Below are 13,836 nucleotides of genomic sequence, written 5' to 3' on the forward strand. Positions count from 1 at the left end.
AGACACAAGGAAAAGACAGACATGAGACTTTAAGAGGCTTGCTTGCTACACAGAATAAACAAAAAGAAACACTCTTAGTAGGTTCATAAGATGGTGCACAATAATAAAGGCACCTATATTACAGCTAGTGAAGAAATAGTATCGATTAGGAGCCAATGTCACTTTCCAATGAATGATAGTGGTGTGCAGAAGTTTCCTAATTTCTCTCAATCCTAGGGAAGTATCTTGATACCAGTGTCTCACCATCGAGGATAACTCTACACACACTCAGATTTCTAATTTTATGAAAATCGTAGTAGTCTTTTATAGTTTGTAACAGTGCTTATGTCTGTCAGTCACGAAGTTTTGCTTATCCTTTCCCATGCATTCAAGGCAGGCTAAGGGTGTTTTCAGCCGAGATAATTCATCACAAGACAAACCATTCCACTGACTTAGCCATGGAGGAAGCAGATAAGTCTCAGGGGTGAAAGGTCCTGTCACAGGGACTTTGAAGTCCAAGGATGTCAGAATATCTACTGTTAAATCATCCTCTTTCTGAACTGATGCTGAAGGGCTACATATAGCAAGTTTGGCAGTCTTATTTAATCCCTTTGTTCTCAACCTGTTAGCTTTACAAGTGGGTATGATTTTATAGGATGACCTGGGAGGCAGTTTTCCAAGTGAGGAGGAAAGAATTTATAAATGGGAATGAATACTGGGGCCCTGAGGTGGTATCAGTAAGTTTGTATTTTCTCTTCCATTCTTATGTCCTTACAGCTAGCCTATCTTATCTGTAATTATGATGTTCATTACAGCTGCTCAGTGCAGCTGTGAGGTGGTGTCTTAGGTTGCAATACAGGATGTGACCAAAAGTATGTATTCTATCACCATCTGTTGAAACCAGCTGGGGCAGTGATCGTTATCTCTGTCAGAGATATTCTCTGCTAATGGGCCATCTGTTAAAAACAGGTGGGGCAGTGTTCTTTATCTTTTTCACAACCCATCCTTCCTCCAGGAAGATATCTCCTGTTAATGGGCCATTGAGTCCCACTGCATGACTGATAAAATTACATCATCCCATTGGGAGATGCTCCAGCCAAGGGGAGGAGCCAAGCCTTTCCTACCTAGATAAAAACTGAGATTTGGAACACCAAAACAGCCTTTTTCCACTGGATCCCAGAGGAAAATTGGACCTTTCCACATCATCACTGGACCTTCGGAGGAAAACTACACCTTTATACAGGAGCACTGCTTCAAGTGAAGCATCTGTCACTCCAGGAGTACTGCAGCCACCATTTAATCGGACTGCTACCAACACTCTAACTGACAGGGTGTCAGGTTGTATTCTGACTCTGTCAGTAGTTTTCTTTTGTACTATTGCATGTATTTTATTTTTTTCTCTTTTTTTCCTATTAAATTGTATTTCTGACTTGGAGTCTCTCACTGGTTTTGCTTTCAAACCAGTACAGGTGGGTTGGTGATTTCCACCACCACACCATCCCCAGCTCTTTCCTTTCCTTCTTTGAACATGAAGTTTGTGATCTGTTCTCAACGAACTTCCTTGTACTGGGCTGTGGCTTTCTGTTCTAAATCTGATCCAAATTAGTGCTGTGAGGTATTCCCTCCCCTTTGAAGAGTGGCAAATATAAAAATAACAGTTGAGAGTGAATAGTTGTTGGTTGTGATCTTTACATGTGCCAGTAGCAGATCCTATGACTTGTATTTGGTACACAATTTGAACAGATGGAACAAATTGAGCACTCACACTGTACTCAAGAAGCAGCTGAGTGTCTGTTTGAAGCTTAAAGTTTGAGTGTGGTGGACTTTTTTCCCTTGTAGTAGAATTTCTGATTGTATCGTAGAAATTATTGTCTCAGTGCTCTGCAGTAGCCTCAGACAGTTAATTGGTAGGGTGTGTCCCCTTCTGTGGTTTAATGTGCTTTTGGTGAGAGAGGATGGAGTATGGAGAATGTATTTCTCTTCTGGGTAATGGACTAAATCTCTACCTGGTTTTAACTCCATGGTAACCAGTGAGGTTAAATCAGGGCTGAACTCAGCCCCTTCTGTTTTGATACCATGTCAGGGGGACATTTCAGCTTTGTTTTGAGGAGGGTGTAAATGAAAGTAATTATCATGGTTTAACCCCAGCTGGAAAATAAGCACCACACACCCATTTACTCCCCCCACCAGCCCTAGTGGGATGGAAGAGAGAATCAGGTGAGTAAAAGAGAGGAAACTCTTGGGTTGAGATTGACAGTTTAATAACTGAGTTTTGATCAGTTCATGACAGATGGCTGGGCTGTGTTTCCACCCCTGAGACAGTTGATTACAGGTATGTTGGGGGTTGAATTGTTCCCTTCTCTTTCTGTGGAATTTTTCCCATTGTTATGCTAAGTATTTGTGGCTACACCTTAGTAGGAATAGTTTTCTCTCACAGGGGTGGGGGATAGGGGGACACCGGAAAAGGAAGGGAGGGACAGGGGTCTGGGTCGAGCTCTCGCTCTCGCTTGGCTTGTGGAGTGAAAGGAGGACGGCCCGTGCTCCGATATAGCATCGTCCCGGCCATCCCAGCACCAGGAGCCACGTTCCCTGCTGTCAAACACCGCTCTGTTCCTCTCCCACTTCATCCTACTACCTCCGGGCACTCTGCCGAGCACCACGACCGACACTGTGAGGGGGGAGTCGGTCCTCCATCCCTCTCACCCCTGGGCCGCTGCTGCCATCACCCAGCCCTCTTCAACTGCGGGGGACCTGCCCTGCCCACAGCACCAGTAACTGAGCACAGAGAGGGAGGGCCTGTGGCCAAAAGGGACTGGAACTGAGCTATACTGTTCTGTTTTGTTGTCAATTTTTATAGCTGTTGTTGTTTCTGCTGTTTTGCCTTGTTAGATATATCAGTAAAGAACTGTTATTCCTATCCCCATATCTCCTGCCTGACAGCCTCTGATTTGAAACTATAATAATTAGAAGGGAGGGGGTTGCACTCTGCATCTCAGGAAAGGGGTTCCCACCTTTCCTTAGCAAAACACCTGTCTTTCAAACCGAGACAAGGTATACTGGACACTCCTCCAAGTGACAGCACACTGGCCTGCACTCCGCTGCCAGAGGGATTGAGAAAAATGCATTAGCAATATAAATTGTGGCACCATTTGGCTGCTTTTGACTCCAGTTCATATTTAAGTTCCAACATTTCCTGCAGCACTCAGAGGTGGCATTTCTTCATTCAGGCCATGATCATCTCCTCTCAGTCTCCATTCTCTGTTAGACTTTGTCACTGGCCATGTGGGGCTGTTAAAGTGTGAGAAAGTCCTGCTGATCACTCCTTGGCTCTGCAGTCAACAAATTAGTTCATGCATGAGAATCAGGGAGTCTCGGTTGGTGTGCTATTGCCACTGCTGTGGTAGCAATTGGCACCTGTTGTTCAACCCTCAGCAACTCCACAAATAGAAGGGTCTTCCAAGAGACAAGGCAAGGTAGACAACTGTTTAATTTCCTCCATCTGCAGGACAGCTGTACTGAAAGCCCACTGGTACACTTTGGGGTCCTTGAAATCGCCTCTCCTGAGATAGTCTATGCCAAGGATGCACAGAGCCTTTGGCAAGTCACAATGGGGTTTTTTTGCCGCTCATTCCCAGCCAGGCTAATCCAGCTTCCAATACAGTCAGCTGTTTGGATCCCCCTGTCACTCCAGAAATACAAATGGATTCTGTCCCTACATATCTTGATAGCATTTGGGTACACTGTGCACCAGTGTCTACTAGAGACTCGTACTCCTGTGGGTCTGATGTGCTAGGCCATTGAATTCACACCACACAGTAAACCCAGTTGTCCCTCTCTTCCATCTGGCTGAAGGTAGGGCCCCTCTAGTCCTGGTCATAGGATTCTCCATTTAAATCTTGTAGAAATTTATTAGAATTCCTTTCCATAGGATCAGTCCTTCCACTCTGCCTGGGGAACTGCCCAATGGAGACTTGAGCAGCAACTTTCCTGGAAGAACCCCCATTTGGTATTGTTTATCTTTGCAATTCACATATCTGAGCCTCTAGGGTTGAGGTAGATTTTCCATTCCACTTCCTCATGTCCTCTCCATGGTCCTACAGGTAAAACCACAGGGTACCCCAAGGTGTGTACCCAGTATATTCTCCCTCTTATGCAAAAGTACACTTAGCTGAGATGTGAGTCCATACAGGGGGTGAGTAGAACATCTTTGAATTTCTGTAACTCCTGGGCCAGTTTTTTCACAGCCTAGACAAGGGACGAAGAGTGATTTTCTTTGTACTCCTGGAGTTGGTGAGCAGCTTCATCCACTGTTGGTGCCTCTTTGTCTCTCCAGGTCATTACTGCCAGTGAGCTGGCATATGACAATGGTGCGCTCTGTACAAATTTCCGCCACATGGGTTGTGTGCACTGCACTTTGGATCTTTGGATGACTGCACATTGTTTGAGTCAAATCATGTCTAGCATGACTAACTCCCCGAGGTCCTGGATACCTTTCTCTACTACAGTCTTTTTGCCTGGGCAACATATCTTCCTTGAAGGGGTTCCTTTCCTTCACACTTGACAGGAGTCAGCTCCAGAGGCCAAGGACTTGTGTCCCTTTTCCAATCACTTTCTGTAGAAAGTGTTCCCAGCTGGTTGGCTTCCTTACCTTCTAATTTTAAACTGCTAGCCCTGTTGTCCCAGTGTTGGAGCAGCCAGGTGATAACATGCCTAGCTGGACAAGATCTGAAATCCTTTTGCATATCCTGCAGCTCACTCGGGGATAGGGATGGAGTGGCTACCTCTTACTCTGTCTCTTCCTCCTGTTCCTGTGCTGGCTCTGCTTTGTCCTCCTTTGTTAAACAACATGCCTTTTGTGTCCATTTCTTCTTGTGTATAGGGGCAAATGATACCAACATGGGTTGGTTCTCTGCTTTAGCTGCATCATTCATCACCAGGGTCTGAGTAGCTGCAGTGTTTGTTGCAGGGTTTGGAGTAGTCATGGTACCTGTTGCGGGGGTTGGTATAGCCACAGATAGTTGCTTAACCCTAAACAAGATCTGAAGCACATTCAGCATTCCTAGCAATAGGACCAGGACCAGAAAAAGCCTAGTTTCAACATCTCAGGGATTAAAAAAAATTTCAAAATTCTCAGGCAGTTCTGTAATTACCCTGGAGGAGAAAGGGAAGATATAAGAAGATGTCTCCCCCATGGGTTGATTCTCTGAGGAGAAAAGGAAAAAGGTGTAATTATTAATTATCAGTATAATTAATATTAATAATTATAAATAATTAATTATTTGTAAAATAATTAATTTCACAAATAATTATTTGTCCTGGTTTGAGACAAAATTTAGGAGGAAACTTTCCAAAGAGGTCTCCTCTAGAAAGCAAATTTCAGCTGCCCCTGAATCGTTAAAAAAACCCGGTATAATCAAGGACAAAGACCCTCTAACTAATTCAAGTTAGAAAGTGGTGTGTTTATTCACTGGCGGGTGGCACAGGAGTCACCTCCAAAAGGTGTGGCCGCCCCAAACAAGGTTCTTTGCCGTCTATTTATTCCCCAAGATCTTACATACAATACATATGCATAACCCCAGCACCTCCCATCCCCACCCCATATTAAAATGAGCCCATTAGTCCTTCATGCGTGCGCAGTTCTTCTCCTGAATTTGGGTCGGTGGTCTCAAAATGGGTCAGTGGTCTCGAGGGATGAAGTCAGGAGAGTCTTCATCAAGTCTCGGTGACCCTCTGGCACGATCCAAGGCCCCGTGCTTCATGGTTAGCAGTTTACTTATTTTACGTTCTTCTGTACGTAAATTTATAATAGCAGATAATTATAGCAATTAGCTCTAGCCTAAGCATCTAGTAATTATTAACCTACCATTTACCTACCTGACTTACATCTTGGTCATGGAAACTACTTCTACTCTTAGCAAAACTTCGAACTTTTTAAAACCATGATTCATTCCCCACTCCTCCTTCAAAGTTAGTAAATTCTTTTACTAATAACAATGCTTTGGTTACTTTTCATGCTTTGGCAGTTTTGGTAGGGAAAGTTTCTGGCCACCCTGAAAAGTTATCTGTTAATACCAATAGGTATTCGTACCCCCCTCTCCTGGGTAGTTCTGAAAATTCAATTTGCCATTGTTGCCCAGGCCCATAGCCTTTTTCAATTTGTCCAGGCTTTGGTTTAGGAATATTCTTGGGATTAGTTTAGAGTCAAGGCTACATTGGCGAGTCACCTGAATTACTGCACCGTGCAACTTTTTGGCCATGATTTGATCTTTCAAATAATTGTACAGAGCATCAATTCCACAATGTGTTTTCTCATGTTCTTTTTTTCACTAATAACCATAACATGTAAGAAGGGATCACAAGCCTTCCTTTTCCTCTGTCTCTAATAGCCCACCCCTCTTGGTTATAACTCCTGTTTTCTTCTCTAATGAGCTTTTTGTTCCTTTTATTGTATTTTGGCTTACCTTCCATAGAAATTTGCCCATCTGGAATTAAAGCTGCCTCAATTGTTTTAATAATTACCTTACCTTTAGCTGCTTCTTTTGCCTTTCTGTCCTCCAGCTCATTTCCTTCTTCCAATTCAGAGCTCACTTTTTGGTGTGCCTTGATGTGCATAATAGCTACTGTTTCAGGTAACTGAACTGCATTTAATAGTTTTAGCATACTTTTTGTGCATGCTTAATATTTTTTTCCTTGTGAGTTCAGCAGTCCTCTTTTTTCCAAATAGCTCCGTGTGCATGAACCAGTCCAAATGCATACCTTGAGTCTGTATACATGTTGATTTCTTTTTTTTTTAGCTAGCTCTAAGGCCTGGGTTAAGGTGATTATTTCAGCTTTTTGTGCAGAGGTGTTTATTGGCAATGGTCCAGACTTTATTATCTCTCTGCTTGTGGTAACTGCATACCCAGCATGTCTTTTTCCACTGATGATATAGCTGCTCCCATCAGTGAACCAGATCTCAGTGTCCTTGAGAGGGGTGTCCTTCAGATCCAGGTGACTGGAGTAGGTGGATTCAGTGGTCTCCAGGCAGTCATGGATCACTGGTTCTTCCATACTTTTGCTGAGGAAAGAAGCTGGATTCACAATGTTAGTTACCGCAATTCCAACATCATCTTGTTCTACCACTATGGCCTGGTACTTTAGAAATCTCTGTGGGGAAAGCCAATGCCCCCCTTTCGCCTCCAGGACTGCAGACACTGTGTGGGATACTAGCACAGTCATCTTCTGGCCTACGGTGAATTTGTGTGCCTCTTGGATGTTCACTGCTACTGCAACAACAGCTCTGAGGCACCCTGGCCACCCTTTGGCTGCTGTGTCCAGCTGTTTGGAGAGGTAGGTGACTGCCCTCCAGTACGGGCCCAGGTCTTGTGCTGGTATTCCCAGAGCAATCCCCTGCTTTTCGTGAGAAAACAGGAAGAATGGTTTACTCACATCTGGAAGTCCCAGGGCTGGAGCTGACATGAGGGCCTTCTTTAGTTGGTCAAAGGCTCACGTTGCTTCTTTCATCCATTGGAGATCTCTGTTTCCTTCCGTAATCAAGGCATATAGGGGTTTGACTAACAGCCCATAATTGTAAATCCACAGTCTGCACCACCCTGTCATGCCCAAGAAGGTTCTCAGTTCTTTCACTGTTTGGGGTTTTGGGGTCTGGCATATTGTTTCCTTGTGATCCCGTCCCAAGGTTCTTTGTCCAGCACTAATCTCATAGCCCGGATAGACAACTGTTCTTCTCACCATCTGGGCTTTCTTCTGGGATACTCGATACCCCCATAGACCCAAAAAAATTTAGGAGGCTTACCGTCCACTCCATACATGTTTCTTGAGTCTTAGTAGCTATCAGGAGGTCCTCCACATACTGTAACAGCTGTCCTTCTCTTGATGGAGCTTCCCAGGATTCTAGATCTTTTACCAGCTGTTCTCCAAATATGGTAGGGGAGTTCTTGAACCCCTGAGGTAGTACACACTATGTGAGCTGAGTTTTACTTCCAGTTTTGGGATTTTCCCATTCAAATGCAAAATTTTTCTGGCTGGTTTCATGGAGAGGAAGGCAAAAGAAAGCATCCTTTAAATCTAAAACAGTAAACCAGGTTAGTTTGGATGTTAAACGAGTTAACAAGGTGTAGGGGTTGTCAACCACTGGGTATAAATCTTCAGTTATCTTATTAACAGCTCTTAAGTCTTGTACTAACCTGTATGATCCATCAGGCTTTTTCATGGGCAAAATAAGAGTATTAAAATCAGATTGACATTCTTTTAATAGTTCCATTTGCAAAAAGTTCTCAATTACTGGACTAATCCCTTCTCTACTTTCCTTTTTAAGGGGTATTGTCTAATTTTAACTGGTTGTTTTCCTTCTTTAAGCCAGATTTGTACTGGTAAAGCATTTTTACTCTCCTTGGTATATTGGAGGCCCACACCCCAGGGAACACCTGAGCCATTATTTTCTTAATAATTTCTTCTTTGTTTTCAGCTTCAATATCTTTGGTTATTAGCATTAATTTTAACAGTTCCACATATTGCTGATCTTTTACCTCCAAACTAATTTCCCCATTTTTGAATATTATTTTTGCTTTTAATAGTTCCAATAGATCCCTACCCAAAAGTGCTAATGGAGCATTGGGCATATATAAAAACCTGTGACCCAAGTTTATATTTCAATGAAAAAATAAGCCCTTTCAGATTAGCCAGTTGCCCCCTTTACCATGACATAATCATCTGTTATTGGTATTAAGGCTTTATTTAACATCAAATATGTTGCTCCTGTGTCTATCAGAACTTTTTTTTTTCTTTGTTCCCTACTTTTATTATAACCAGAGGGTCTCCTAGGGTAAGAGCCTCTGCTCCATTCCTCTTTTCAATCTCCTCTTCTTTGATCATCACCTTTTCTTCCTTCTGGATACTGGAGTTGAAATAGAAATTGCTTTAACTGGAGTGGGGGATGGAACATAGGCCAGAGTCTGGATAGAAGAAGAAATCTCAGGAGGTGGAATGGGAGCCGGAGCTGGAGTTACTGGAGTGGGGGATGGGACATAGACTGGAGTCTGGATAGAAATTTCAGGAGGTGGAATGAGGGAATAGGAGCTGAAGTAACGCGAGCTGGCTTTTTTTCAGAAGTAGAAGGTAAAGCGGGAGTTGAGGTTAATAACCGTCTTAAATTTGCTTCCCCTCTCACCCCCCTTTGCCTTTTAGCGGGTGGTTCAAACAAATTCCCCAATTCTTATTCCAGAGGGTTAGCTGGATACACCTTATCAGGGTGTGTGCAACGTTGGTTTATGGAGCACGTACTACAACATCGTTTTAATTTAGCCTCGTTTTCTTTTTCTAAGGCCAATACCAAGGGGTCAGAGGGGGCTCTGAGTCCACAGTCTCTCTGCCACTCAGGGTGATTCCGGACAGAGAAAAACATGTCTACATAAGTTACCTCCTCCCACTTCTGTTCCCGTCTCAAAAATAACATAAGCTGTAACAAAGTCTCATACTGTAAAGATCCAGCTGGGGGCCACCTGGCCCCCCTCAAGATTATAAAGTGGCCACCATTGTGTACAAAACTTTACAAGGGTCTTTTGGTTCTCTGAGCCACCACATCCCACTAGCTCCTTCCACTGTGCCAAAACGCACCCCAAAGGACTAGTTTTAGAGATCTTTTTACTCTGATTAGTTCCCATCACTCCTCCTTAAAAAAAAACAAAAACGGTCCTGTCTTTTATCTGTAATCAATCTACCTCAAAAACAGTCACGCTTCAGCTCTCAAAAACTAATGTATTTTCTTAATCAACTTATACTGCCCTTATCAGTCAAAAGGGCAGTGTTACTTTAAAAATACAGAGCCAACACACACCACAGTCACAGCGGGGAGGGGGTTTTAAGAAAGGGTTTCATGCACCCCACTCGCTTCGTTTTTCCCCGGCCGTTTCAGTCTCCCGAGAACAGAACCGCGGGTCCAAACTCCCACTCACTTCGTCCTAAAAGCACGTCTCAACAAGCTCTCTTTCCCAATCACTCCCACATCAGGACACACTCACACAGTTCAACAACCATACACCAGGATTTTGACTTTACAAGTGCTAGCCCCACAATGCTAGCAAACAAAGCCCTCTACGGCACAACAAATGGCAAAATCTACTGCCAGCAACTACAGACCGAGTCCCTTTCGGCTTGGTATAACAAGGTTAACAAGATTTTCTGCTGGCAACCAAGTACAACCAAATACCAAACAAGTCTTGCAAGCACACAGAGGCACAAGTTGTGCATGGGACTTCTCCCATGACTTACCAACGGTCTTTCCTGACCACACGTACGCCTTACAGGTCACAACTTAAATTGTTTCAATTTTTTAAACATACCCTTTTGTCTGGAATTTTGGAAGTCAGGAGTCCTTGTCTGCTGCTGGATGAACAGTTCAGGCAGCGGAGCCCTCTCTTCCAGGAATATCCTGGGGATGCCCCGAGGGGTCCACTACCCAGGCTGGTCTCACAGCCGAGCAGAGCCTCCTCCTGGCTGGCTCGCCAAATGAATCGTTAAAAAACCCGGTATAATCAAGGACAAAGACCCTCTAACTAATTCAAGTTAGAAAGTGGTGTGTTTATTCACCGGCGGGCGGCACAGGAGTCACCTCCAAAAGGCATGACCGCCCCAAACAAGGTTCTTTGCCGTCTATTTATTCCCCAAGATCTTACATACAATACATATGCATAACCCCAGCACCTCCCATCCCCACCCCATATTAAAATGAGCCCATTAGTCCTTCATGCGTGCGCAGTTCTTCTCCTGAATTTGGGTCGGTGGTCTCGAAATGGGTCAGTGGTCTCAAAGGATGAAATCAGGAGAGTCTTCATCAAGTCTCAGTGACCCTCTGGCACGATCCAAGGCCCCGTGCTTCATGGTTAATGGTTTACTTCTTTACGTAAATTTATAATAGCAGATAATTATAGCAATTAGCTCTAGCCTAAGCATCTAGTAATTATTAACCTACCATTTACCTACCTAACTTACATCTTGGTCATGGAAACTACTTCTACTCTTAGCAAAAATTCTAACTTTTTAAAACCATGATTCACCCCTCCCCCAACCGATTCGGGAGATAATCTCCTTGGAGAAAAGTGGAATAAACTGTTTATTTCACAAGCAAAGTACTCACAAACATGAGAAAATGAATAATATTAAACAATAAAATCTCTCCTTTCTCTGAAGAGACGGCAAACGCAGCGAGTCCTTCTGTGGTTCAGAGAGTCTTCTGTTGGTGTGTCTTGGCCTCGCTCAGTCTCTGTCAATCCCTCCGGGACTGGAATGCAGCGTCTCGGGCCCCGGTGGGCCACAGGCATGAGTTCCTGGTGTTATTCTGGGTTTTCGGTCCGGAGCAGGGCTGAACAGTTCCAGAAAAAAAAAGGACAGTCCTGGGAAAACCGTTGTTGCCTTAGCTAATGAGGAAAACCAGTGAAAAAAGCAAAGAAAAACTCCCTGCCTGTCTCTCTCCCTGCAAAAGCTGAGAACTCAGAGAGCACTGAGAGCCTTCTCTCTCTTGATGTCCGTGCTAGGCAGAACAGTCCCCCCCTTCGCCCTCTCTGTCTCTCTGGGCCTAGTTTAAAGCTATAGGACCCATTTCTGAGCAGAAAAAACAGACTATGGGATACCAGACCATACAGTCACCCCAGGGCAAATTCCCAATAGACGACTACGGCAATGCTGAGTAGACATACCAGCAATTCTATCATATCACAAGCCAGTATTACAAAGTACAACAAAACAAGAAACTTAGCTCAGGCCCCAGAGACGACAAATACCAAAAGAGCAAACGCATGCTGCAAGTAAATAGGTACATAATGTAACTCTGAGAACAAGCACAACAACTCTTTGAGAAAATAAATCAACATTGTGACCAGTGACTATTAAACCAATACAATAAAAGCTTATAACAAATTATTTTTAACATGCTTTGGTCAAATCTGTCATTATCTCAACCCTTCGTGCCCCACATCAGGCACCAAAAAGGACTGTTGACTCCAGCCAGCAACTAAGTACCACACATACGATCGCTCACTCCCCCCCACCTCCCTGGGGAAAAGAATCAGAAAAAAGTAAAAGCTCATGTGTTGAGATAAGAACAGTTTATTGAGACAAATTAAAATATTATAATAATAATAATAATAGTAATAATAGTAATAATAACTGTACTGAAAAGGAGAATGGGAGAGGAATAAAACCCAAGGAAAACAAATGATGCACAACAGAGGTGTTCACCACCAGCTAACTGATGCCCAGCCTGTCCCCAAGCAGCAAACTCACCTTCTGGATAACTCTCCTCAGTTTATATACTGGACATGACGTTCTGTGGTGTGGAATATCCCTTTGGCCAGTTCAGGTCAGCTGTCCCAGCCATGCTCCCTCCCAACTCCTTGTGCAGCTCCTCTCTGGCAGAGACTGAGACACTGAAAAGCCCTTGACTCAGGGTAAGCAATGCTCAGCAATAACCAAAACATCAATGTGTTATCAGCATTAATCTGTACTGAATTGAAACCACAGCACTGTGCCAGCTACTAGGAAGAAAATTAACTCTATTCTAGCTTAAACCAGGACACTGCTTCAGCTATAGTCATACTTTATATTAAAAATATATTATTATTGTTTCTTCATACTGAAATTTATTTCAAAGATCATTTCCTCATTTTCCTGTTCTATCTTCCTTGCACCTTCCTGAACTCTTTAGGACTTCAGCATGCATTTGACAGTGACTGGGAAGCTGGGAAAATCACTTACAACAATTATAAAAATGGATCTGATGATGCTGTTCTTGCTTACAAACTCTTGGTGCAAACAGGCAACCGAGCAAAGCCCATTGACATCAGCCAGGTACTGTATCAGAGTCCATAGTGGTTTATACAGGAATGCACAATCCCATCAGGAGTTGGGGGAGATGTGAGAAAAATGCCATAGCTCCTTTTTTCATTTTGATGAATTGAAATTTCTGAGTTGTACCTAATTGTGTAGCCTCACTGACTTTGCTTGAGCTACATGTTAGTTGCAGAGTCTGGCCTGTGTTGAGAAGTATTTAAAATCAATACCAGGAATGCCTGTCCTTTGTGATTATTGGCTGGCATGGGTTAAATGCTGTTCCTGTCTCATACACACATGCACACACAGTTTCCCATGCAATTGGTGTGGAAGATGCTACTCTACATCCTTAGGTAGGTGGAGACTGGTCCTATGCAAGACATAAAGCCAATGTTAATCTTGTTGCCCTAAGTGGCATAATTTCTGATTTGAATCAGATTTTTTAATAGGGATGACCTTTGCTCAGCCTTCTGCTGGGGCTTTGAATCTAGCATTCACAATTATTTGATTAGTTCCTACAAATTTATTCAACACACACATTTTAAAGACAGATGTTTACAAATTATAGTGAATGGAAGGGGACTGAAATAACTTTATGCTGTACAATATTATTGTACTGTCATTACTAAATATAGATATACTGTAGTAGAACTGAGAATGGCAGTTGATTGAGCTGCCTAAATAAAATGCATCCTAGCTTCTTTCAGAAGGTTATCTCAGCATATGACTGATTTTTCTGCTTTTTACTATCACATAGGTAGGTGAAATATGCTGGGTTTGACTCCTTATGCCAAAATTTTAATCCTTTTAAGAAAAAATTGTGCATTAACCTAGTTTCTTCTCTCCTAGAATCATCGACTCAGTGCTTTCAGGCAGAAAATAGTCTCTTTAGTGAGTTTCTCCTCAGATCTGCTTATTTTAGTTTTTTTCTGACATTAAAGGTGACAAATTTATGAATTACACTCTTCAGTTACTATGGTGTGTAAAACACATTGCTATATGGCAGCATGCAGCATGCTGTCAGGTTTGAAT

General features: G+C 43.1%; 1 protein-coding gene across 7 annotated transcripts in view; it reads left to right on the forward strand.

The window, feature by feature from the left end:
* The window catches only part of LOC148220398 (protein patched homolog 1-like), a 164,962-nt gene that overhangs the window by 96,704 nt on the left and 54,422 nt on the right, over positions 1 to 13,836 (forward strand). For all 7 annotated transcript variants that reach the window (XM_088155733.1, XM_088155732.1, XM_088155730.1 and 4 more), the window contains one exon: positions 12,680 to 12,822. In XM_088155733.1, coding sequence (XP_088011859.1) covers positions 12,680 to 12,822 — 143 coding nt within the window. The remainder of the gene's footprint in view (positions 1 to 12,679; positions 12,823 to 13,836) is intronic.

The sequence above is a fragment of the Sturnus vulgaris genome, chromosome W (genome assembly GCF_052056855.1).
Source record: "Sturnus vulgaris isolate bStuVul1 chromosome W, bStuVul1.hap1, whole genome shotgun sequence".
Classification (NCBI taxonomy): domain Eukaryota; kingdom Metazoa; phylum Chordata; class Aves; order Passeriformes; family Sturnidae; genus Sturnus; species Sturnus vulgaris.